The sequence below is a fragment of the Eumetopias jubatus genome, unplaced genomic scaffold (assembly GCF_037043125.1).
Source record: "Eumetopias jubatus isolate StellerSeaLion01/CBP00866 unplaced genomic scaffold, mEumJub1_p1.0 scaffold_17, whole genome shotgun sequence".
Lineage (NCBI taxonomy): Eukaryota > Metazoa > Chordata > Mammalia > Carnivora > Otariidae > Eumetopias > Eumetopias jubatus.
In genome coordinates this window covers 41,900,182-41,925,913 of record NW_028274823.1, presented here as the reverse complement: position 1 = coordinate 41,925,913, position 25,732 = coordinate 41,900,182, and the positions used below count along the sequence as shown (strand labels likewise).

General features: G+C 44.9%; 1 protein-coding gene across 9 annotated transcripts in view; it reads left to right on the top strand.

Annotated features, from left to right (window-relative positions):
• Positions 1 to 25,732, top strand: part of WDFY4 (WDFY family member 4) — a 295,199-nt gene that overhangs the window by 78,502 nt on the left and 190,965 nt on the right. For all 9 annotated transcript variants that reach the window (XM_028098639.2, XM_088020233.1, XM_088020234.1 and 6 more), the window contains exons 15-24: positions 737 to 831; positions 1,736 to 1,973; positions 2,381 to 2,457; positions 3,469 to 3,690; positions 4,368 to 4,546; positions 11,576 to 11,807; positions 12,918 to 13,063; positions 14,099 to 14,210; positions 14,941 to 15,131; positions 20,923 to 21,075. In XM_028098639.2, coding sequence (XP_027954440.1) covers positions 737 to 831; positions 1,736 to 1,973; positions 2,381 to 2,457; positions 3,469 to 3,690; positions 4,368 to 4,546; positions 11,576 to 11,807; positions 12,918 to 13,063; positions 14,099 to 14,210; positions 14,941 to 15,131; positions 20,923 to 21,075 — 1,645 coding nt within the window. The remainder of the gene's footprint in view (positions 1 to 736; positions 832 to 1,735; positions 1,974 to 2,380; positions 2,458 to 3,468; positions 3,691 to 4,367; positions 4,547 to 11,575; positions 11,808 to 12,917; positions 13,064 to 14,098; positions 14,211 to 14,940; positions 15,132 to 20,922; positions 21,076 to 25,732) is intronic.

Genomic DNA, 25,732 nt, shown 5'->3' with positions numbered 1-25,732 from the left:
GTCAGAGGGTCCTGCAGACAACACAGAACAGCGCTGTGGGGGATGCTCAGTGGACAGGGCTAGAGCTGCGTGAATCAGGAGGGCCACATTTGGGAGAGCGGGTGGGAAGGGGCAGGGCTTCAAGGCAGTGGGTGGCTTAGGCCTGAGGCCTGTGCTGGCGTTCACGGGGCTCAGGGAGGAGGGAAGAGGGCATGTGAGGATGCCCTGCTGAGAGGGATGGGAGCTGTGAGGGCTTGACACCCCCAGGAGCCAGACCGCAGGGAGCTGGGCTGCTGTGAGGAGCAGGGGTGGGCCGGGACTCCTGACAAGGAGAGGGACATAGGCAGTGCTCCCTTGTATGCTCAGGGAAACTTCCTGCTGGCATGCCTGTCCAGGAAGGCACCTGTTCCCTGGAAAGCTGAGCAGGACGGAGAGGCACAGAGCAGAGCAGACCGAGCAGACACAGAACAAAGGAGTGCAAACTCTTTCTCCCTTCAAGGTTCAGTCTGAGGCTCCCAGCTGGTCACTGGTTAAGTCAAAGGCACCTAAACACACTAGCTCTGTGGTCTGGGTGCCAGGCCAGGGACACCCTGCTTCTGCATGGCTTGAGGGAAGTTTTCCAGGCAGAGAGAGGAAAGTGTGGAGGAGGGGGTCAGGGAGCACTGAGATTTAGGAAGGTGCTGAGACTTAGGAAAGCTGGAGAACACTTCTGCCCATAAAAGCTCTTCATTTCTTTCTCTTGTATGTTATAACCTAGACAGTTTCTCAGTCTTGGAATTCCTTCACCTCCGTCGGCTGCAACGAAAATCCTCCATTCATCTTGTGTGCACAGAGGGGACTCTGGAGGCTCAGGTGAGGACAGGGGAAAGAACAGGAACAGGTTAATGGGAATTAAAGAGAATATGCATCCCTTATAAGGGAGACTTTACAACAGGTGAGAAGCAGACAGACTTAAAAAATGGTACTGTCTGCTGCACAGTGGAGCAAATAAGGAAAAGCAGGATTGCTGGTCCCAGAGCAAGACCAGATCTGGAAGGAAAAGGATGACCCCCACCCTCACATAAGATAGGTGATGGTGAGCATGCACTTGACCCCTTAAGTGCAGATCACGGAAATAGCGATAGGGTTTCCTTCATGACACACTGCATGTTCGAGTACCTAGTGCTGCGCCTGGGCAGAGGTGCCAGTGATGGCTTTTTGCACAGCTCACAGTTCAGAGGTCAGCCAGAAAGTCAAGAGGCCAAAGCATTGGGGGGATCCCTAGTAACAGGCATGGTCCCGGGGAGGCTGCTGGCTCCAGGGAGCAGCTTAAAGAACAGAAAGCTGTGAGCATACCGAATATGAGATCGCAGAAGGACGTGAAGGCAAGGAGGCCCAGCTGAAAAGCATGGATGGCGAGTCAGCTCACGCTGGCAGCCAGGGGCGGGGAGCAGAGGTTTCAGAGAGACAGGCTGTTGTGGGTGGGGAGGTGAGAGAGCCAGGATGAAGCGCCATGAGCGACCACCAGTGGGGCAAGCTGGAAAGTGTGTGTAGGGGGTGTTTGTGGGGAATGGTGGACTGAAGGGAGAAGAAGTTTGTAGGAGGAGCATTGTTGCTGCAGTTCAGCGTTACTGAGTCAGGAGAGAGCCACCTCACAGCGGTTAGGTTAGCCCTCCTTCTGGGCTGTGGCAGAAACACTGGGGCTGTTGTCAGAAGAGCAGTGGAAATGCTTGAACAGGGACATGGCTCTTCATCTCTCTCTGGCTTGTTGCCTTAGGGTCTCAGGCTGCCGCAGCAGGGACAGCTGAGGGTCCCGCGGGAGCAGCCTTGGATGCTGGCCCCGGCCCAGCAGCCACACGGGCCCTCAGGCCCTCGGGGACGTCCCAGGACTCAACCACCGTCCTTCAGACCTCGCTGAGCCTCATCTCCATGACCTCCCCGCGCCACCTGCAACCTCAGAGGGCAGTCCTGGCTCCATCGTTTGTGGAATTTGACATGTCCATGGAAGGTTATGGGTAGGATAGGCTTTCTTATAATGGCAATGTACTTTATTAATTTCCCAGTGCCTCTGATAAATTATAATATTGACCACAGAACTATAGTTCTTATCAGCTCTCACCACTGAGGAGCAGAAAATGTCTGGGCCAGGGACACCCTGTCTGCTCAGTGGCTTCTTGGGACCAGCATCCTCAGCCATGGAGTGCTATGACCCTCTTCTTCCCCTGGTGGGCTTGCTTTCGGGAACGCCCTCCCCTTCGGGATCCAGTGGGAATTCCGTCTCTTAGAGCCCTCGTAACAGCATCAGCTGCTTTTTGTCCTCATGGCGTAGGAGGGAGGGAGGCCCTGCAGGGGGACAGAGGGGAGATGTCACAGCCAGAAGTTGGCTTGCAGTTCACTGATCTGAGCACTTTTCTGTTTCCAGCTGTTTGTTTATTCCGACCCTGGCTATAGTTATGGGCAGCAGTACAGAGTATCTGGTCTCTGGAGGGATTGGGACAGGTAGGTGATTCTCGGGGGTTTCAACTTGCTGAGCTGTCCTCACCCTGCCTCCACAACCAGTGCCGAGGGAGCCTTGGTGTCAGACTTCCACTTGGCCTTATATCTGTGTATCTGTAGATGAGTCATTCTTGAAGTTTGTCATGCTTGTGTTAGGGCAGGAGGATCCCAAGGGCCCAGCCATGACTCTGCAAATAGTGGGGGTACTCAGTGGTGATTCGATGGCGGAGTCTTGGGTTGGATTCATTTTGTCAGTGATTGACACAAGTTGAAACGAACACCACAACCTGCCTTAGGTCTCTTTCCAGAGAAGGATATACATTCTACGTGAATGGCAATCTGGTCTACCTGAGCCCCGGCAGGCTTTGCACAGTGCTGTGCTCAGTTAAAAACTGGCTGGGCAGGACAGGGCAAGTGCCCAGTGCTGTCTGAGCTAAGCACCCTCAGGAGAACCAGGATTTCTCTGGGATGGTGGGTGCTGAGGAGTCATTGCATTCACAGCCCATCTGCACGGGGCACCAAGTCTGATTCTGCTAATTCATGGAGGACGGCAGGCCTGCTCTGTACTGCCAACCCTGTTATGGGGCAGGAGGACATGGGTTTCCCTATAGGGAGACTCCCCCATACAAGGTTCAGCTGAGCGAGGCTGGTGTTCTCTGCCTCACATAGCATACTGCCCAGCTTTAGATCAGCCAGTAGTGACCATCTGCAGGGTTCTGTCCCCCTTTTCACACCCTTGGCAAGGTGGCATGAAATAATATGTGGGGTAGAATTAAAGAGAGGCTTTGGGGATCTAGACTCAAGTCCTGGTGGGAATATGACTTACTCCTGCAAGTATGAATAACGGGATGAGTTTCTGTGGTGTAGGGTTGACATAAAGTGGGCATGAGTCAGACCAGGCACAGAGCTGGTACACAGTAGGGCCACACCTGGGCTGAATCAGAGCTATGATGACTCTAGACAAGATTACAAGGCAGGAGAAAGTCTAAGGGGATGCTTGTGTTCTGACTCCAGGTGCTGCCAGGTCATTCCCTCCGTCTGGGGGGCTGACCTTCTCCTGCTGGTTCCTGATCGGCAGACACAGCACAGTCATTGAGGGCCACCCACTGCGCTTCCTAACCCTGGTGCGTCACTTGGCCAGGACTGAGCAGCCCTTCGTCTGCTTCTCTGTCAGCCTGTGCCCGGACGACCTCTCCTTGGTTGTGTCTACAGAAGAGAAAGCATTTCAGCCCCTGGGTAAGGTGTTGGGAGCTGGAGCTGGTTTTGCCCACACTTGGGGGAGATGGAGCTAAGTCAGCAGCTCTTGGCACGAGAGCCTGGGAGACCAACCCTCCTTCAGTGGCTGGTGGCTGGTCCAGAGCCTGCCATTTAGAGTTCTGCCTAGCTCTCTAAGCTCATCCCCTTGTGATGGCCAGAAATGGCCTGTTCTTCTTGTGTCCCCTAAGAATGTCACTGTTTCATAGAGAGACACTCAGAAGGCCCCAGGGGAGGCTTGGCATCATTGTCACAGAGCACAAGTGCTTCTCCCCTCCCCCTCCTGAGGACTCTAGGGCAGATGTGCATCGCTGCAGAGGCAGTCTCCTGTGGGGTAGACCCAAACTTGACGCCTGGGTTTGAGTCCTGCTGCCCGACCCTGGGCAAGTTACATAACCTGTTTGTGCCTCAGGAGGGTAAATGGGGATTGTGATAGCACCTACCTCAAAGGGGGGCTGTGAAAACGAAATGAAGTGACATTTGTAACTGTTCTTAAACTAGTGTCTGGCACAAAGCAGGACCTCAAGCAACGATAGTTGCTGTTGTGGTTATGTCATGAGGGGGTCTAGGCCACAGCTCCTCGGCACAAGGCCCTGGTTCTCCTGGGTTGCTGCAGCATTACAATGCATGCGAGGTGTGGCGTCTGTGTTCTCTTGCAGACGTCATGGAACCCGAGGATGATCCTGAGCCTTCTGCCGGACGCCAGCTTCGGGTCAAGTGTGGCCAGCTGCTGGACTGTGGTCAGTGGCACCACCTGGCTGTGGTTGTCACCAAGGAAATGAAAAGGAATTGCACCGTTTCCACCTATCTGGATGGACAGATCACCAGCTCAGCCAAGGTGAGCTAGTTGCCCCGAGCTCTGCTTGCCCCACCGTGATGCCTTCTGGCCACACCATCTGGAGTGGTCTCACTTCCGTTCCTCGTTCTCATTTGGCAGCAGGGTCGGTATTTGATGAAACTTCCCCCTAGCTGTCCAGAACACTCAGCTGAGCTCAAACATGAGAAAAACCCAAAACACAAGAAAATGGAAATTCTTCAGAAACTGGAGTGAAAACCACACAACCAGAGCAGAAGGTGAAACATGGAAATAAGAATAGTCATAAGAGATTATAAGGGACCAGAGTGAACAAGGCATTTCACAGCTTAAAGTTGTGGATTCCCCAGGAAGGTCTGTGCAGGGTCGAAGGTTCTACTTTTCTAAGAAGCTTCCTGGTGAATCTATTATGACTGCACGCTACACTTAGAAGCCAGGCACTAAGGCTTGCAAGGACACCAACACCTCTTACCAGATTTACAGCAAGAATGATGAGGAAAAGATGGTTCCCTGCTTAGAGAAGGCAATGAAATGTGAACACATAGCTAGAGGAGGTGTCTCATCACTGCCATTTAGAGTCACCTGAAGTCCTGAGGCATAAGGGAGAGGAAGCTGGGAGATGAGGGACGTGGCAGGTGTGCTCTGGTATACACTGTTAGAGCTCCCAAAGCAGCCAGACAGAGAAGGGCCCAGAAGACACCAGAGGGCGAGTGCAGCCAGAATTTCGCCCAGGTTCTAGAGAGAGCATCTCAACCTAGGCTGCATTCTAGAATCACCCGGAAAGTATTTTTAAAGTTCTATTGTGCAGGCTGTTCCTAAGATCAATCATAACAGGATCTCTCTGTGTGCCGGGTAATTTGGTAATGTTTTCAGAGTTTCTCAGGTGATTCTAATATTTAGCCAGAATGGAGAACCTTAAATTAATAGGGTTTCCCATTTTGATAGTTTGACACATGGGGCTCAATAATTCTTTATTGTAGGGGCCCATTCTGTGTATAGTAGGATAGATACTTAGCAGCATCTGTGGCCTCCCTAGATGCTGTAGCATCTTTATCTCTGTCTCTCCAGTTGTGACCACCAAAATGTCTCCAGACATTTCCAAATGCCCCCTATGGGACAAAAACCACCCCATGTTGAGAGTCATTAGGTTAAAACAACCTAAATTCGATATAACACTAAAGATGAATTCAATCCTATCTTCTAGTATAATTGTTTTATCAAAAAAGGGCAGTGGTAATCAGAAAGGCTCAGCAGGAACATAACAAAAATAGGTCTTCCAAAACATGAGGTTAACTCTTTTCTCAAATCATTGATGATACTAGCCCTTCTTTCCTTCCTCCGTTCCCTCTCTTCTCCCCCCTCCCCTTCCCTCCCCTCCTGTCCTCTCCCCTTCCCTCCCCTTCCTCTCTTCTCCCCCCTCCCTTTCCCTCCCCTCTCCCCTCCCCTTCCCTCCCCTCCTGTCCCCTCCCCTCCCCTCCCATCCCTTCCTCTCTTCTCCCCCCTCCCCTTCCCTCCCCTCCTGTCCTCTCCCCTTCCCTCCCCTCCCATCCCTTCCTCTCTTCTCCCCCCCTCTCCTTCCCTCTCCTTTCCTCCCCTCCCCTTCTCTCCCCTCCTGTCCCCTCCCCTTCCCTTCCCTCCCATCCCTTCCTCTCTTCTCCCCCCTCCCCTTCCCTCCCCTCTCCTCCTGTCCCTTCCCCTTCCCTCCCCTCCCATCCCTTCCTCTCTTCTCCCCTCCTCCCCTTCCCTCCCCTCTCCTCCCCTCCCTTCCTTCCTTCTTATTTTCCTTCCTTCCCTCATTAAATAGTTTGGAGCACCCACTCTTTGTTAGGTACTGTTTTAGATGCTAGGAACTGTCCATGCCCACCAGCCAAATACCTCCAGGAGTGTGCATATAGTATAAAACTTAGATTTATTAAGCTTGCTGTAGCGGGACACTCTGTTCTGTGGGGTAACAAAGACTTGGAAGGAGCTTAGATAGGGCTTATTTTAGGTGATTTGGGGAAGAGTCAAAAAAGTGGAGGTTGGTCTGTTCTCAATTGTGTGCTGTCAGAAAGAGGGAATTTGATTTCTGTGTGTGTTCAGAACTTTTATCCAGGAAGTAGGAGGAATGGAGCAGGTTAGAGTTGTCATTGGAGAAAAAAAGCAGTATCACTCACGCTAGCCAGGGTGGAAAGTGTGGTTACTTTTGTGGTTGCACAGTGTCTTTGTTATTATCTGTTCAGGTATGATTACAGAGTGGGCTTGTTTTTGTTTTTTGTTTTTCCTTATTTTGCAAAACATATTAGTATTCTGTTTTGTTTTATAGAATAGGCCGGTATTCTGTGAAATAGTTCATGGACTTTGAGGCTAAGAAACAAGTCCTATTGATGTTTGGACCTTGCTCACACCTAGCACAGGGGCTGACACACAGTAAGCATGCAATAAGTATTTGATGAATTGCATTGAATTTATAGCTAAAAGGAGTAAGACGGACTGGATGATTGTGTGGTTGAGTGAATTGGTACATGGATGAACAACTGACCTCATGGGACCAGCTAAGCCAGAGTCAGTCAGCAGAAAGGTTGGCAGTGGTGTGGAGCCACAGGGATATGCCAAAACATGCCATGGGGAATGACCAAGAGTTGAGTCAGACAGACTTGACTTTCCAAGATGATCTCAACGAGTTGGTTCAGGATCAGCAAGTGAAATTTAACTGGGATAAATGGGAAGGCCTGTGTTTAGAGGTAGACATCTGCTGAGCAAGAACAAGATGGGAGAGCTTAGGTTGGGGATGACCCAGCTTAACGATGGTTCTCTAATATTAGAGACTTCGTTTTAATTTCCAAGGGAAGATAAGTTAAATTTTAAAAGGTGGGGAGTATTTCAGCAGCCTGAGCAAAATGATGTGGGAGCAATTTGAGACATCTTATGTTTGTAAATCAGTGCAGATGGTGCAGTGAGTATATGCAGTAGGAATTTGGAAAAAAGGCAAACTGGATTGCAGGGGTGGGGCAGAGCTTCAGTGCAGGAGAGAGAGAAGTCCCTGCCCAGCAGGAGGGGAGGGGGAAAGAGAGCACAGTGGACCGCACTCTAGGCAGGCCTGGTGACTGAAAACTTGGTTTGTTCTTGTTTGAAAATCTCATTTAATTGGCAGAGAGAAAGAGACTGTTTCTGAAATTGTATGACCTCTCATTTGAAAAATATGTATTTATATACATAAATGTGGATATGGTGATTTTATAGTCATTATAAAAATTATATAAACACATTTTGAAATACCTGAAAAATACTGAAAAGAAGAAAGAATGCCTATATTCCTTCTATCTTACCATAGTTTGTAGTTTCTTTTAGTTTTTTCCCTTTAAAAAAATAGCTGTGACTTTATTACATAGAAAATATTGTATATTAGTTAATTTTTAGTATTAGTTAAAAAATGTTTACCCGCATAAGCTTTGAAATTATCATTTTAAAATTTGTGATACTCTGTTAACTAGTTTTCTTTTATTGAAATTTTTATTGAGATAATTGTAGGCTACAATGTAGTTGTAAGAAATAATAGCAAGAAATCCTGTGTACCTTTTACCTAGTTTCTCCCCAATGGTGGCATCTTATAAAACTGTAGAACAGTTTCATAACCAAGATATTGATATTGATACAATCTGCTAATTTGTTCAGATATCCCAGTTTTACTTATACTTGTGTATATGTGTATGTGTTCCACACAATTTTATCACGCGTGTATGTTCCTATGTCCGTGACTCCTGCCAAGATTCAGAATGTTTATGTCACCACAATGCTCCCTTGTGTTGCCCTTTTATAAAAATTAAAACTACAGCCACTCCCACTCAACCACACCTCCTTCCCTTATCCCTGTCCCTAACCTTGCAACCCATAATCTAGAATGTTGTCATTTCAAGGATATGATATATATGAAACTGTACAGTACATGATCTTTTAGGATTGGATTTTTAATCAGCATAATTCTCTGAAAATTCATCCAAATTGTTGCCGTTCATCGATAGTTAATTCTTTTTTATCACTGAGTAGTATTCCATGATATGGATGTATATGTAACCATTCACTGATTGAAGGACATTTGTGCTGTTCCCAATTTTTGGATATTACAAATAAAGCTGCTATGAACATTTTTTTCCTTTTTGGTTTTTTATCTTCTTTGTTTTGCTATGAACATTTGTGTACAGGTTTTTGTGTGAACTTAAGTCCATATTTCTCTGGGATAAACGCCTAAGAGTTCAATTGCTGAGGCATATGGTGATTGTGTGTTTAGTTTTATAAGAAACAGCCAAATCATTTCCCCAAAATGACTGCACCGTTTTACATTTCCCACCAGCAATAGATGAGTGATCCATTTTCTCTGCATTTGGTGTGGTTACTGTTTTTTATATTAGCCATTCTGATAGGTGTGTAGTGATAGCTCATTGTGTTTTTAATTTGCATTTCTTTAATGGCTAATGAGATTAAAAATCTTCTCAAGTGCTTATTTACTATCTGTATATCCTCTTAAGTGATATCTGTTCATGTCTTGGGACCATTTTCTAATTAGATTGATTGTTTTTCCTCTTGAGTTTTAGGGGGTTTTCTATATATTCTAGATACTAGTGCTTTTTTTAAAATTTTATTTTATTATGTTATGTTAATCACCATACATTACCTCATTAGTTTTTGATGTACTGTTCCATGATTCCTTGTTTGCGTATAACACCCAGTGCTCCATTCAATACGTGCCCTCTTTAATACCCATCACCAGGCTAACCCATCCCCCACCCCCTTCCCCTCTATAACCCTCAGTTTGTTCCTCAGAGTCCATCGTCTCTCATGGTTCCCCCTCCAATCCCCCCCCTTCCTTTTTCCCTTCCTACTATCTTCTTTTTTTTTTTAACATATAATGTATTATTTGTTTCAGAGGTACAGGTCTGTGGTTCAACAGTCTTACACAATTCACAGCGCTCACCATAGCACATACCCTCCCCAGTGTCTATCACCCAGCCACCCCATCCCTCTCACCCCCTACTCAACTAATCTTCGACAAAGCAGGATAGAATGTCCAATGGAAAATAAACAGTCTCTTCAACAAATGGTGTTGGGAAAATTGTACAGTCACATGCAGAAGAATGAAACTGGACCATTTCCTTACACCACACACAAAAACAGACTCAAAATGGAGAGGAAAGACCTAAATGTGAGACAGGAGTCCATCAATATCCTAGAGGAGAACACAGGCAGCAACCTCCTTGACCTCAGCTGCAGCAACTTCTTCCTAGAAACATTGCCAAAGGCAAGGGAAGCAAGGGCAAAAATGAACTATTGGGACTTCATCAAGATAAAAAGCTTTTGCACAGCAAACGAAACAGTCAACAAAACCAAAAGACAACTGACAGAATGGGAGAAGATATTTGCAAATGACATATCAGATAAAGGGCTAGTATCCAAAATCTATAAAGAACTTAAACTCAACCACCCAAAGAACAAATAATCCAATCAAGAAACGGGCAGAAGACATGAACAGACGTTTTTCCAAAGAAGACATCCAAATGGCCAACAGACACATGAAAAGTGCTCAACATCGCTCGGCCTTAGATACTAGTCCTTTGATGTGTGATTTGCCAAAGAATTTCTCCTAGTCAGTAGCTTGTGTTCCATCTTCTTTCCCATAGGAGTTTGCAGAACAAAAGTTTTTATTTTGATGAAGTATAATTCATCAGATTTTCCTCTTATGACTCATGTTTTTGGTGTCAAGTCTAAGAACTCTTTGCCTGGCCCTAGATCCAGAAGATTTTCTTCTGTGTTTTTTTCTGAAAGTTTTCTAGATTTACATTTAAATTTGTTATCTCTTATGAGTTAACTTTTGTAGGAAGTGTTAAGTTTAGGCTGAAGTTCATTTCTTTGCCCATGGATGTCCAGATGTTCCAGCAACATTTGTTGAAGAGGCTACCCTTCCTCCACTGAATTGCTTTTGAACTTTCATCAAAAATCAGTTGGGCACTTTTGTATGGATTTATTTCTAGATTCTATATTCTGTTCTACTGATCTATGTGACTATACCCCTACCAAGACCACACTATCTTAATTATTGTAGCTATGTAATAAGCTCTATAATAATATTGGTTAGAATGGCGCCTCCCACTTAATTCTTCTCTTTCAAAAAAGATAATCAAAATCACTCTTCTTTTTGAAAAAGAAGAATTAAGCTATTTGTTTAAGTTATTCTAGGGCTTGTACCTTCAAATATAAATTTTAGAATTAGCTTGTCTGTGTCTACAAAAGCCTGCTGACATTTTGCTAGGAACTGTATTAACCTATAGATCATTTTAGGGAGAAATAATATATTTACTATGTTGAGTTTTCCTATCCAGGAATATGGTATGCCTCTCCATTTATATAGGTCTTCTTTGATTTCTTTCATTGTCATTTTTGAATATTTAGTATGTAGATTTCATACATTTTTTATTTAAATATTTCATTTTCTTTTGAGCAATTGAAAATGATAGTGTTTTTAATTTTAGTTTCTGCATGTTCATTATTAGCCTGTAGAATGTGATTGATTTTTGTATGTTGATCATATATCCTGTGACCTTGCTGAACTGTTATTAGTTCTAGGCATTTTTTTTTTTTTTTTTGTAGATTCTTTGGAATTTTCCACATGGACGTGTCATCTGGAAATAGAGATAATTTTATTTCTTCCTTTCCAATTGGATATGTCTGTAATTATTTTAGTACATAAAACTTAATGGATGTGCAAATACTGGACATTTAGGTTCTCAGTGGAATGACTGGAATACAAAAGATAAACATTTTAGTGGCTCTTAATATTCCTCATCAAATTTGTTTCCAGAGGCACGGTGTCAGTTTTTCACTCCCACCAGCATTTTGTAAACTGTTTTCCTGCATTGTTTCTCAGCTTTGAGAGTGAGCTTTTTAATGTTTGTAGATAAAAAGAAGCTTTTACTTTTAGGGAATAAGGTATATAATTTTATATCCACGGGTGTTTATTTGATTAATTCTGAGGTTAAATCTCTCCCTTTCCCCCTACCTCCATCCTTTTAATTTCAACAGATGTTGTATATTCAGGCCTTACCAGGGCCTTTCCTTTCAATGGATCCATCTTCATTTGTGGATGTTTATGGATATATCGCTACCCCTCAAGTTTGGAAACAAAAGTCGTCATTAATATGGCGTCTTGGCCCTACATACCTCTTTGAAGAAGCCATCTCAGTGGACACTCTGGAAGTTATTAACAAACTTGGCCCAAGATACTGTGGTAACTTCCAAGCTGTGCATGCTCAAGGTATGGAGTGTTTTGATTTATAATGATCTCGCTGGTATTATTTTTTAAATGGACATCCAGTTATTTATAGCATATTTATAAAGAATAAACTCAGCATAGGTTAGTCATTAGGGAAGACCTTTGTAATTGGATCATTATAAATTTACAACCCAACAGAATATGTCACAGAAAAGGAAATGACAATATCCTTTAGATTTCCACTCCAAAGCACATAATGGAGGAGAATGGGTAGGTAATACCAGGAGCAAAGAAAGAGAGAAGAGAATGCGATAAATAAGTTACATTCCTTTTAATGAAGAAGCTTTTTAACTAAAGTATACTTCTGTCTTCAATTATTAAACAGGCAGACAAACACATCCACATTTCCATTATTGATTGCTGGCTGTTCAAGTAGGGAGTACTGTTCTCTGTGCTCTATCAAGTCAAGGGGGTCAGCTCCCATCTGGGAAGAATGATGAATGAATTTATGTACAGAAGACTTGTGCATAGTGAAGGGCGATTGAGCACTGTAGAGTGTTTCTGTCTCCAGGCCCCATGTCTTCTTCAAGCTTCCATTTCCTCTGGCAGATGGCACTGGCCAGAGCCAGGCGATGAGGTAAAGTCTAGAGCCAAAATTTTGCCCACTGGCTATTCAGGCCATGCGGTTCCAGGAGCATGCATGGCTTTCCTTGACCCAGGGACCAGGGTGCTCTTTCCAAGCTCACCATGACATTTGGCTCGTTGAAAATCTTAGGGCTTTCAGCCCAGTCTCTCTCTCTCTTTTTTAATAAGTCAGCTTTCTTATCACTCAGCATTTTGGTTTTGGAGGGTGAGGTTATATCATCTCCTCGGTAGATGCTTCAAGCTTAGTGATTTCACACCTTGAATGCCTTTATTTTATAGTAGGGTTAATCCTGTGAGATTTATCCACAGTTTTCTGTTAAGTGTCAGAGAAGCACTGATAGGGGCAAGCATGTGACATAAACATACAACATACAAACATACAATATAACAACATAAGACAGTCTCTCAATGATAGCTTCGCCATATAGCCATAGCTATTTATTTTACTGAGCTTGTACTTTCTTTTCTGTAAAGAGAGTAGAGATGATCAAAGATGTGTTGTTTTAGGAGTGGACCCTGATATAGAAGTGACGGCCCTGGTTGCAGAGGAAAGGGTTTCCTTTGGCCTTCACCTAGCCAGCTCCTCCATCACCAGTGTTACAGACATCAGAAACACTTACAGTGAGGTGGACAGCCGCCTGATTGCCAAAGAGGTATGACTTTTGCCTTCACTTGTTGCCCCCTTTTGGAATCATGATCTCATAGCTTGCTTCAGCTTTCAGTGCTTAAGTGAACACTAATTCATGTTTGTGCATGTGGAGACAGATGCACACAGGCGTGCTGCCCATTTCATTTGTTAAAATAGCATATGCCTCTCCCCACCCATTAGCGTCCCCTGAGACTAAACCTTTTATTTATAATTGCTCAGAGGAGAAAGTAGGTGCTCTTTATTCTTCACTGGAGAACAGGAACAAATGGAGTTTGAAAAACGTTTGAGACACTGAAAACACTATTGAGCTTCTCTTTTCTGGACGCTACTGACCCCCCAACCCTGCAAAATGTTCTGTGAGTTGCCCTGTTTATTTTAAACAGCAAACTTGCAAAACAGCAAGCAGACATGTATGTAGATGAAGATGCCATTAGATGAAGTATTTCCTAATTCCTGCAGAGAGTGCTCTCTTGCTTAATGCTGATGAATTGGGGCCGATTTGTTTACATTTTCTCCCCTCTCACAGACAGAGGGCCATCTCCCTTTACTGAAGAGGCTCAGTAAACAAGGGATGAGGTCTTGCTGAGCACCACAGCTGTGCTTTACCCACAGAGTACCCCGGACTCCCATCTGCCTAGCCCTCTGAGACCAGTGACGCCAAGGCTTGCAGAGTCTAGACAACCTGGACTGGGAAGGGGGCAGCCTGGCTTTCGTGGCTCCGTTCCACCTCCACATGTCCTTGGGTCCACCTCACCCTCATTAGCTCTTCATTGTGACGTGTGGGACATCTGTGGCTCAACTGCGCCACCAGAGCTCTTCCCACATGACTGAGCCACAGCCTGGGTAGTGGGGCATGGGAAACCAAATTTTGGCTTCAGTCTCCCTGACATTGGTTCATTTATTATTTATTCACTGACTTTCTCTTACTGAGGGCCAACACTGGACCGGGACTTGGGGTGCCTGCCCTCCAGGACCTCATGAATAAAAGCTCTTCCCTTCCAGCATGTTTCTTTGGACTAATTGTTGCTCATTTCTCTAGATGAACATTTCATCCCGTGACAATGCCATGCCTGTGTTCTTGCTAAGAAATTGTGCTGGCCACTTCTCGGGTCCTCTTCGAACCGTGGGAGCTGTGGCTGTGGGCCATTTAGGTAGGTCAGGCTTTGACCTTTTACTACTATTTGGGAAGATGGGCATGTGGCTGTCATTGCTTGTGTAGCCTGGACTTCTGAACGGCTATCCAGTGAGGGTGAGAGTTGGAGATTTAGTCCTGTTGGAGAGTTAGCCTTCCACGTTGCATAGAGGTCAGTTCACCTTGCCACATCTGGCAGTTGCTAGTGAACTCAGCTTAACCAGGCTGGCATCTATGCACAATGGAGCCTATCTAGTGGGCACGGTGGGGCCCTTTGACAGAGGCGATGGTTGTGGTTGTTTGGGTAAAAACAACAGCCGGTGACTGCTGCTTGTTGTGCAGTTGGGCAAGAGCAGAGCAGGAGGTTGGTGCAAGGTGCAGTCTCACAGGATCTAGAGAGCAGACAAGAGCCCGGGGTTGTCTGAGCCACCAGTGGCCCGAGGCTCAGAGAGCTTGTGGCTCACCCAGCACTCCGGACAGAGATAGAGGCAGTGATCTGAAATCCTCTGGGCTGTTTCAGCCTTTTGGTGACCCAGGAAGAACGCAGGGCAGGATCTCTCAGTGAGCTAAGACTTTCAAACCTCACCCTTCCTCCCACTCCCAGCCTGTCCCAGATGCACAGGCCTCTCTACTGTGAGTGGACAGTGGCACTGGCACCTGCAGCTCTTTTGCCCGTGCGGGCTTCCAGGGGACTTGCCATTGCCCTGAACCTGCGATGTATTGATGGAATGCCCCTTTGTCCGGCACAGGCATAAGGGTGTTCCACTCCATCCCAGCAGCCAGCAGCCTGGACTTCATTGGCGGGCCAGCCATCCTCCTGGGCCTCATTTCCTTAGCGACAGATGACCACACTATGTATGCAGCTGTGAAAGTCTTGCACTCTGTCCTGACCAGCAATGTCATGTGTGATCGCCTGATGCAGCACATCTATGGGTACCAGGTAATCCCACCCTCCCATCCAAGCCTGTAACTCCCCAAGGGGCTATCATTACCTAGGAGCAGAGAAGAGCTTCACTGGCCCTAGGGAACTTTCCCTCCAGGGTAACCTCTGGAGAAGGGAAACTAACAGGGAAGGTTCTTAAAGCCAGTGTCACCACAGCACGGGGCCATGTGATGGCCAGGCAGAGAGGGACTTTGATCAGAATGGGGGTGCTCACCTGTATACCTGTAACTTTCACTGAATTCAGGAATCATTGGTGATCCACCTACTTTGCACCTAATGTGATAGCTAGGAGCCCAGGCAGAGGAACCAGGGTGCTGGGTTTGAATCTTGCCTCTTCCTCAAACTTGCTGTGTAACCTTGGATGAGTTACTTACCCTCTCTGCTTCAGTTTCCTTAATATCTCTATCTTAAGGAGATATTTGGTCAATATGAACTGAGTAAATAGATTCCATCCTCACCCACTATCTCACAACCTGTGTCATGGGGTTGTAGTGAGCACTAGATCATTTAATTCAAGTGGAGGGTTGAGCATTATATCTGCAAAATAAGGGCTCTGTAAGTGCCAGGCATCTCTTGTTCTTAATCTCCTATGTGTAAAATGGGTATAATAAAAGCACTTATTTTGTAGGGCTGTGATGATTAAGTGAGTTAATACATGCTGAGTGTTTAGAAGAGTGCCTGCTCAGAGTAACTGTGATTGTTAGTGCTGTTTACTATTTGCGAGGTCACATGAGACATGTTCACTGCCCTTGAGTACCTTCCTGCATGGCTGGAAGAAAATCATGAAGGACAGGACTAGTGTCAAAGTCTAGACAATGTCACTAGGGTACAAAGGCCGTGGTGGTTCCTTGGTACAATAGGAGCTAAGAGAATGCCTCCCTGTCTCTTTGGCCCCCAAGTCAGGGTCTGAGAAGAAGAAAGCTTCTCAGGTACATGCCCCCTCACCTAGACTGTGGCCACAGCTGGACAGTGGCCCATTCCTTCTGCTTCTCCCTCAAATCTCATTGATACCCGTCACAGTTCTACATTATAGACCTGATGATACCTCTTTTCCTGTGCAAACCCTTCAAAGGCACCCAGTCACTGATATAATATCCCAAACTCCTTATACTGGATTCTAAAGACCTTTAAAAACTGGCCACCAGCCTGTCCTTCCAGCCCCATTTAGCCCCATTTCCTGTCCAGCCAATGCACCTTCCTCCCTGAACCCTGCATGGTCATGGATTGCTAACCGCATTATATTACTTTGTGTACCTATGTCCTGGGCTTGGAGTACCATCTCCCTCTCTTCCCCAGGTCAAGCTCAAATGGCAAAGGGGATCTCTCTTCTAAGCCCTGAGCTGAGTGTGTGGCCATCTCTTGGCTGCCCTTGGCACCAGGCATGTGCCCATTCTCATTGCTCTTACCCGGTGCTGTAATTATGACTGCTCATCTCTGTGAGACTGTAATTGTCTAAAGGCCTGGGTGTTTCCTTATTCTTTGCCAGTATATTACTGAGACCAAACAGATACTTAGTAAATATTTTGGTAATAAGTGAATGGGTGTGTCTGGGTTTATATTAAACTCAAGATTTGGGGCTTTGGGGATAGTAAAAGTTTTCTTTGACCATGTTGTTAAAAGCAGCATTAATGGGATGTGTTCCACTTCAGCTCATACAGATCTGCTGTGACTAGGGATTTTGGCAATTATTGTGAGAATTTCCAAAAAGGTACATATAGCACTTCCTGCTCTCGTGGGTTTATCTAGAAGGATAAAATAAGACAAATACCAAAAAAATTAAAAAAAAATTAAAAAAACAACAAAAAAAGACAAATACCAAGATAATTTTAGTACACATTGAATGCAGTAAGTGTCTGAGGTTCTCTTCCAGAACTACCATGCTCTCTGTGACTTGAATGTTCTCCAGCTATCTTCCCAGAAACTCCGGTCTCGTGGAGATCTGGAACCCTCACTCACACTCACTGTGGCCTCCCCACCGCTAAGTGTAGGGCCTGGCGCATTGTGAATTCTCAGTGAGTGTTTTCTCTGCCTGAGCAGAGTGCCTTGAGAGAGATAATGTGCTACAGAGCTACAAAGGTGGCCAACATCACATGTAGGACCATGTTGCTTGAGTTTTTCAGGAAGAAAGAGATGGTAGAGACAAGGAGTGGCCCATGAATGGAATCTATTTACTCAGTTCATATTGACCAAGTACCTCCTAAGAGCTAGGTACTGTGCCAGGCAGTAGGGATATGGATGAGTCCCGATATGGGACTTGATCCCAGGACCCTGGGATCATGACCTGAGCTGAAGGCAAACCCTTAGCCGATGGAGCCACCCAGGCATCCTGGGAGGGTTCTTTTTAAGATGAGAAATACTAGAGCATTTTTGTCGGTGGGAAGATGTGACGGGGGGGGGGAGAGAGAGAGAGAGAGAGAGAGAGAGAGATATGGATGCAGCTAGGAGAGAAGAGCTGTCCCATGGAGCCATGTTCTCAAGAAGGTGAGTGGTGGGTTCCAGGGGCCACGTGGATGGAGACCCTACTTATGACAGGAAGGAGTGCAACCCAGGCATCAGTCGATCTGGTATGGAAAGATGAGAGCGTTCGTGTCTGATGGGTTCTGTCTTCTCAGCAGAGTGTGAAGTTGGTGGTGGAGGTGAAGGGAGGTTGGGGAGAGAGGAGAAGAGATGAAATCCTCATCTTTAGGATGAAGAAAACCAGCTTACTAGAAAAACAGAGTTGGATCACGAGGCCAAATGAGGACTGCTTTGGCATTTGACACTATTACTGCAAAGTGAAACCAGTCAGCCTGTATGTGTGATTTTTCTCAAGCAACTTTCAACCATCCTAATTATGTCTTGGTAGGGGACTGGGGAGTGGTCAGATTTCAGATATATCTAAGAAGTGACTGGAGCAGTCTGAAAAGATAGTATTCACTGATCACAACTGTCTTAGGCAGTTGGGCAGCTTTAACAGAATACCACAGACTGGGTGACTGACTTATAAATAACAGAGAGCTATTTTTCACAGTTCTGGAGGCTGGGAAGTCCAAGATCAGAGTGCCAGCATGGTTGGGTTGGGTGAGGGCCCTCTTCTGGATTGCAGATGGCCAACTTCTCATTATATTCTCACATGACAGAGATCAGAGAAGGGAGCAAGCTCTCTTGTGACTCTTACAAGGGCACTAATCCCACCATGAAGCTCCATCCTCATGACTCCCTCTAACCCTAACTACCTCCCACAGGACCCACCTCCAAATAACATTGCATTGGGGGATAGGGTTTCAACACATGAATTTTGGGAAGACACAAACATGCAGTCTATAGCAGCAAGCAAGACTTCCAAATAGCAGATTGGAGAGGATATCTGGGAAGACAGGGAGAATGGCTGGATGGTGTCAGATCCAAGCTTAGGGAATTGAGCTGTGGATAAGATGGGTGAGAACCCGGATGCCAGTAGATGGGTACGTAACCTGACTTTTGGGTGACTGAGGTCAACAGAGACATAAAGCTAGGTGGGATCCCTCTCATTAGTCTCTGAGATGGGTGTGGGACACTGGGATCACAGTGCCTCCATTATGGTATGGAAGTTTATATGTTGTTGCTTCCCTGAGCCTGACATAGCAGAAAGGCGCATCACGTGGCTGCAGCCTAAAGTGAGATGCTGGTGCAGCTGGGCTCGTGGGGATGTGGTGGCTTCCTGGTGACACAGCAACATTGATGGGATGGTTATAAATGCAGAATTTGGTAAAGGGGAATGAGAAAGAACACAAAGAAATGTAGGAGGATAAATGCCTAGTAGTGCAATTGCTGGGTCATATGGTAGCTCTATCTTCAACTTTTTGAGAAACCTACATACTGTTTTCCAGAGTGGCTGTACCAGCTTGCATTACCACCAACAGTGTAAGAGGGTTCCCCTTTCTCCACATCCTCGCCATCATTTGTTGTTCCTGACTTTTTAGCCATTCTGACTGGTGTGAGGTGGTATCTCACTGTGGTTTTGATTTGTATTTCCCTGATGCCGAGTGATGTGGAGCATTTTCTCATGTGTCTGTTGGCCATTTGGATGTCTTCTTTGGAGAAATGCCTGCTCATGTTTTCTGCCCATTTCTTGACTGGATTTTTTGTTTTTTGGGTGTTGAGTTTGATAAGTTCTTTATAGATTTTGGATACTAGCCCTTTATCAGATAAGACATTTGTAAATATCTTCTCTCATTCTGTAGGCTGTCTCTTAGTTTTGTCAACTGTTTCATTTGCTGTGCAAAAGCTTTTTATCTTGTTAAGTTCTAACAGTTCATTTTTGCCTTTGTTTCCCTTGCCTTTGGAAACATGTCTAGCAAGAAGTTGCTGTGGCCGAGGTCAAAGAGGTTGCTGCTTGTGTTCTTCTCTAGGATTTTGATGGACTCCTGTCTCACATTAGGTCTTTCATCCATTTTGAGTTTATTTTTGTGTATGGTGTGAGAAAATGGTCCATTTTTATTCTTCTGCATGTGGCTGTCCAATTTTCTCAACATCATTTGTTGAAGAGACTTGTCTTTTTTTCTATTGGCTTCCTTCCATCTTTGTCAAAGATTAGTTGACCATAGAGTTGACGGTCCATTTCTGGGTTCTCTATTCTGTTCCACTGACCTATGTGTCTGTTTTTATGCCAGTACCATACTGTCTTGATGATTACAGCTTTGACATACTGCAAACAGGTTGAGAAACATAATGATTCGAAGGGGCACATGCATCCCAATGTTTATAGCAGCAGTGTCCACAATAGCCAAAATATGGAAAAAGCTCAGATGTCCACTAACAGATGAATGGAGAAAAAAGATGTGGTGTGTGTGTGTGTGTTTGTATGTATATGTGTGTGTGTGTGTATTTTTTAAATGGAATATTACTCAGGCATCAAAAAGAATGAGATCTTACCATGTACAATGACATGGATGGAGTTAGAGAGTATTTTGCTGAGCAAAATAAGTCAGTAAGAGGAAGACAAATACCATATGATTTCACTCATATGCAGAATTTAAGAAACAGATGAACATAGGGGAAGGGAAGGAAAAATAAAATAAGATGAAAATTGAGAGGGAGGCAAACCATAAGCGACTCTTTTTTTTTTTAAAGATTTTATTTATTTAGTTGACAGATAGAGAGAAAGCACAAGTAGACAGAGTGGCAGGCAGAGGGAGAGGGAGAAGCAGGCTCCCCGCTGAGCAGGGAGCCAGACGTGGGGCTCGATCCCAGGACCCTGGGATCATGACCTGAGCTGAAGGGAGCCGCTTAACCAACTGAGCCACCCAGGAGCCCCCATAAGAGACTCTTAACTCTAGGAAACAAACTGAGGGCTGCTGGAGGCAAGGTAGGGGGGATGGGGTAACTGGGTGATGGGCATTAAGGAGGGTACTTGATGTAATGAGCACTGGGTGTTATATGCAACTGATGAATCACTAAACTCTACCTCTGAAACTAAAAAAAAAAAAAAAAAACAAAACAAAAAAGAAAGAAATGTAGGAGGAAACCAAGAGAGAGTGGCATTCTGGAAACACAGGGGGAGATTTTCAGGAAGAAGCAGGGGGTCCCTAGTGAGAGGTCAAGTCACACAAGTACACAAGTACAGAAAAGTGGACACTGGTGGGAAGCAGCCACAGAAGTTGGTATGTGGTTTTCCACTGAGAATAGGGGAATGAAGGAGGTAGCACCAGAGAGCAGAGGGCTTGCAGGCTGGGCTGACAACAGGTGCTGGTGGGCACAAGCAGGTGAAGGAGAAAGAGTTCTAATGATGCATTCACGAGGAAATTGCTCTGTGTTTTAACTTTTTCAGATAATGGCTTTTCTCCTGAGGAAAAAGACCTCTCTCCTAAACCATCGAATTTTTCAGCTCATCCTCTCGATTGCTGGCACTGCAGAACTAGGCTTCGGGTCATCTGCTGTCACCAACGTTGGCGTCTTTCAACACATCCTCTGCAATTTTGAGGTAAACTGGAGACTGGACATTAGCCCCGAAGGAGTGGGTGTGTGTGATGGTAAAGAACATCGGGAGCTTCCTCTAAACTCAGCAGGCCAGCTTCCTCAGTAGTCATGAGGGTGGTGAGAGGGAAAACCTCAAAGGCTTTGGAGCCCAGAGGCCTGGGTTTGTAATTAATAAGAGACCATCAATGGGCTGTGTGGCCTTGGGCAAGTCTCTTGATTTCTCTGAGTTCTAGTCTTCTTGTGTGTGAAATGAGAAGCATCACCTCTCCCTCACAGGCCGGGGTCAAACCAGATAGTATCTGGGAACGGATTCTAAAACTGTAGGGTACCATATATATATATGGGCTTAAAGATATATATACCCCAATTCCTTTAGATGGTGCTTTGCTGTTGACAAATACTTCTTGAAAGTGCTGACTGAGAGACCCTGAGGGCAGGCCTGAGCCTAAGTAAGGGGTACTGCACAGAACTTCGGGTGGATTGCTCTAGTCACAAAGCACCATTTCCAGAGTGCCCATGGGGTCAGGCACTGGCCATGTCCTGTCTGCTGATAACCAGGATCCAGCCTCTTGACACAGCTGCCTGGGCCCAGGACATGACCAAGGTGACACTACAATGTGCTAGACATCACGGCGAGACAGGCACAGGCATCAGGGGAGTGGGGTGAGAGCACAGTCCGTTCAGATTTGCAGATCAGGGACTCTGGGGCTGAGTTAGGCAGAATGCATTCAGTGGGGGAACATTCCAGGTGGAGTGTACGCCATTTGCACACAGGAGGGATGGGAACAACCATGGGGATTTGAGAGCAAGTGGCTTGGAGGGTGCCTGCAGGGCTCTTTGTTGCAGGGAGAGGTGAGGGTGGACGGGGAGGAAGTTGAGACAGGTGGGAGATGCTAGGCTGCATGACAGGACGTGTGCTTTAGCCAGTTCTAGAAGGATTCAAAAAATGGATTTTCTTAATTTAAAAAATGATACATGCTTATTATAGAATATTTAAATTTTAAATATTTAAAGTTGCAGAAAAGTTGACCATTGTCAACTTTTAAGGCATTGCTTTTTTGTACTTTCTATGCATAATATACATATTTTTATATCATAGTCATGATCATAGTGTAGATATATTTTAAGTCCTGCCTTTTCTCACATAACAGACATTAAAAATACTTATTATGGACTCTTCTTTTTTCTTTTTTGGTTAAGATACTTTTAATGAAAGGGAAAAGACACTTGTCTGCTCCTCACATCTGACTATGTTAGGAAGCTCTGGAGCCTATGCCTTTGGAAGAGAAACCATCGGCCAAGCAAGTCACTAGCACAACCCTTACTCTCTCCTCAGAACTCCAGTTCCAAATTCTCCTGTGTTAAGAGTAAATACTACATCTCATTACAAGATGGAGAGACAGGGAGAAACCCCCCCTAGAGCTCATCTCCCAAAGTCTGGGACTCTAAGAACCAGACAGTGGCAAAGACACAGCCCTGGTCCATGGAAAGGCAAAATGGGGAGGAAAAGGGCTTGAGAAAGGAAGATGAGAAACACACAAGGGGCCAGAGAATAAAGGAGGGAGGTATTTAAAACTAGAAACACATGAGTGCTAGGAAAGCCCTTATGACCTGTGCTGTATTGCTGCACACCAAGTCACTGTTAGTCCAGAAGTGCATTCGTGAGACCCGTCCAATCAAGAATTCAAGGTCCCCTCCATCATATCATGCCCTTTCTTAATCTCATAGTCTCCCAGCAAGCAATACTCTTCAACTCTCCATCACTACTCCTTCAATGACCCTCACTAATAATGCTTGTTAAATAAAGATCTGAACTTCACATTTAAAAACATTTATTATGGGCTTTTACAAGATTTGTTATGAATCAGAATAATATCTGTCTTATAGCAAGTTCCTGGTTTCTTCACCATTCTCCTGTTGTCAAAGTCTTAGATTTTCCCCCATATTGTTGTTTTGAATAAATGTTGTTTTGTTGTTCTGTGCATACATTTCCCCTGCTTTAAAAACTATTTCCTTTGAATAAATGATCAATGTTGAATTATTAGGTTAAAGGCTTTATGGATAAGTTTTAGGTTATTGCTAAGTTTTGCGAAACTCCTGATACCTAAGCATGTTAAGAAAAGAATGACATGTTAGAATTTTATTTTACGCCTATTACTCTGGTGGCAGGAGCCCAAGGCAAGGGAGAATGGGTTGTGAGATTGCTCGAGAAATCCAGATAGAAGATTTTGAAGCCTGAATTTTGACAAAGACAGTGGGATAAAGAGGATTAATGAAGCTCATCATTCAAATTAGGAGTGATTTCGAACTGAATGAAAGGAACACACTGTATAACACTGCATATAACAAAGCACTGTGGGGGGGCGGTGTGCTGGTGAAAGCTAGATTTAGAGGAAAGTTTATAGTCATCAGTGTATATATATTAGAAAAAAGAACATTTAAAATTAATGAACAGAACCTTTAGATCAAGAAGTTAGAATGAACAAACAAAAATGGAAACATAAAAACCCCAAACAAACAAACAAAAAACGAACAAAAACAAAATTCAGAGAAAGAAGGAGGGAAAAAGAGGTGAGAACATTACTTAAGAAGGAAAGAAACAAACATAGAAAGGGTCACCGAGGCCAATAACTAGTTCTCATAACACAGACAGACCTGTTGAGATTGGCTAAGGGGGAAAGAAAACAAATAGGAGGCACAACTAAATAATATTAGGAAGGAAAGGGAAGAATAACCACAGAGGAATGAGCAATTAGAAAGGCAACAAGAAAAAAGGATCAGCAACTTGGTGCCGATAAATGTGAACACTTAGCTCATTTGAACAATCTCTAAGAAAATTTGTTTCCAAAATTCACTCAAAAAGAAATAAAAACTCAAATGGTCCCATAAGCATCAAATAACAGAATCACAGGTTTAAAATCTTACAAACAACATCCATAAGGCAAGTCCAGGCCCAGGGTGTCTGTAGGGAAGTTCTGCCAGTCAGGAAATCAGCCATTCCAGCCTTATCAACTCTTCCAGGAAACTGGAGAGTGCTCCCAGCTTATTTTATGAGCCAATCTTGATTGCAGAACCAAAAAAGGACAGTATGGGAAATGAAAAAGTACAGGCCAATCTTATTTATAAATATAGCTCCAAAAATCCTAAATAAAATATTAGCTAATTGAACCAGGCCCTGGATCTGGGTCTGAAGATATGGATGAGAGGGTTATGCCGGAAGCGAGCCAGGTGTGGAATGTAGGCTCCTAGTGCACAAGAGGAAAGGAGACATGCGTAAATGACCTCACTACACTGATAAACAGGACAGCATGCCTTGGCTGCACACCTGTACCTTCCAAAATGCTGTGGCTGAGTTCAGGCAGCTTGGCTCCAAAGCATGTCCACCAGCAGCCTGGCCCAGAAATTACCCACAGAGGAACCCACCACCCTCCTACTGCCTGCTCCTGGAACGACCATGGGTACCACCCCACCCCTCCCTGAGTAAACTTTTAGGTAAGCTGGTGCTTTTAAAGCTGGAGTTAAGAAAACAAGCAACCCATAAAAACTGGAAGCTAAAAAAAACCAAGTAAAACAAAATGAAATGAAATGAAATAAAAGATTAGGAGGACAAAATTTCAAAAAGAAGAGAACTTTTCCAAATGTCTGCCTCTATCAAGTAAAGTAAGGGCAAGGATGTGTTCAGTTGTAGATTTTGTAATTTGTAGGACTGTGTAAAATTTGGAAGTCACTTGGAGGTCAACTGAAGGTCACTGACAGGCCTAGGAAAACATAAGTAATGGAGTCAGAAGTGAGGTGGAGGGAGGAGGATGGAGTCAAGCCAGTCAGTGGGCTTTTGAAGAAGAAAAAAAGAGAAGAAAATAGAAGGGACGAAGTTTCAAGACTTAAGGGACCTGAGTCTGGCTTTAGGCTGAGGAGGAGGAAGCAACAGAAAAGGATGGTTAAAAATACCAGTGGGAAAATCACTGTTGATGGGACAAGTCCTTCCCACTATCAAGAGGGAAAGTTTAGAGATAAAAGAGTGGGTTACAAGAGAAAAGGTGGATTCCATGCATGATAATTGGGACAGACAGTTTAAAGGGAGGAGGGAGACGGGAAGCTGAGAAGCAGGGGAGGGGCAGGAGGTTGAGAAGCAGAGAGAGACAGGAAGTTGAGAAGCAAGGGAGAGACAGGAAGTTGAGAAGCAGGGGAGAGACAGGAAGTTGAGAAGCAGGGGAGAGACAGGAAGTTGAGAAGTAGGGAGAGACAGGAAGTTGAGAAGCAGGGGAGAGACAGGAAGTTGAGAAGCAGGAGAAAGGCAGGAGGTTGAGGCTTTGGGTTCCTTGAAGAAGGGATAGGCCAGCCCATTCTGAGAGTGAGGTGGTTCCAGGGGTGGGGAGAAGGCAAAATCTGATGTATTATCCATTTGATATTTAAAGAAATCTAATCCAGACATCTCAATGCAGTTCTCAGTACAGAGGTTATGTGACACAGGATAATAACCAAAAGATTCAATTATCCGTGTTTCCCAAAATTCAGATACTTGGTATTATGTAATTTCTAAAGAGCTAGGCAGCCTCCAATGTGGTGTGGCACCTTTTTATTGTTCTAGTGCTCTGGAAAGGAAACGGGAATATGCTTCTGTGGGAAAGGTAAGGGCTCACGGGCACACAAGATTGGTTGGT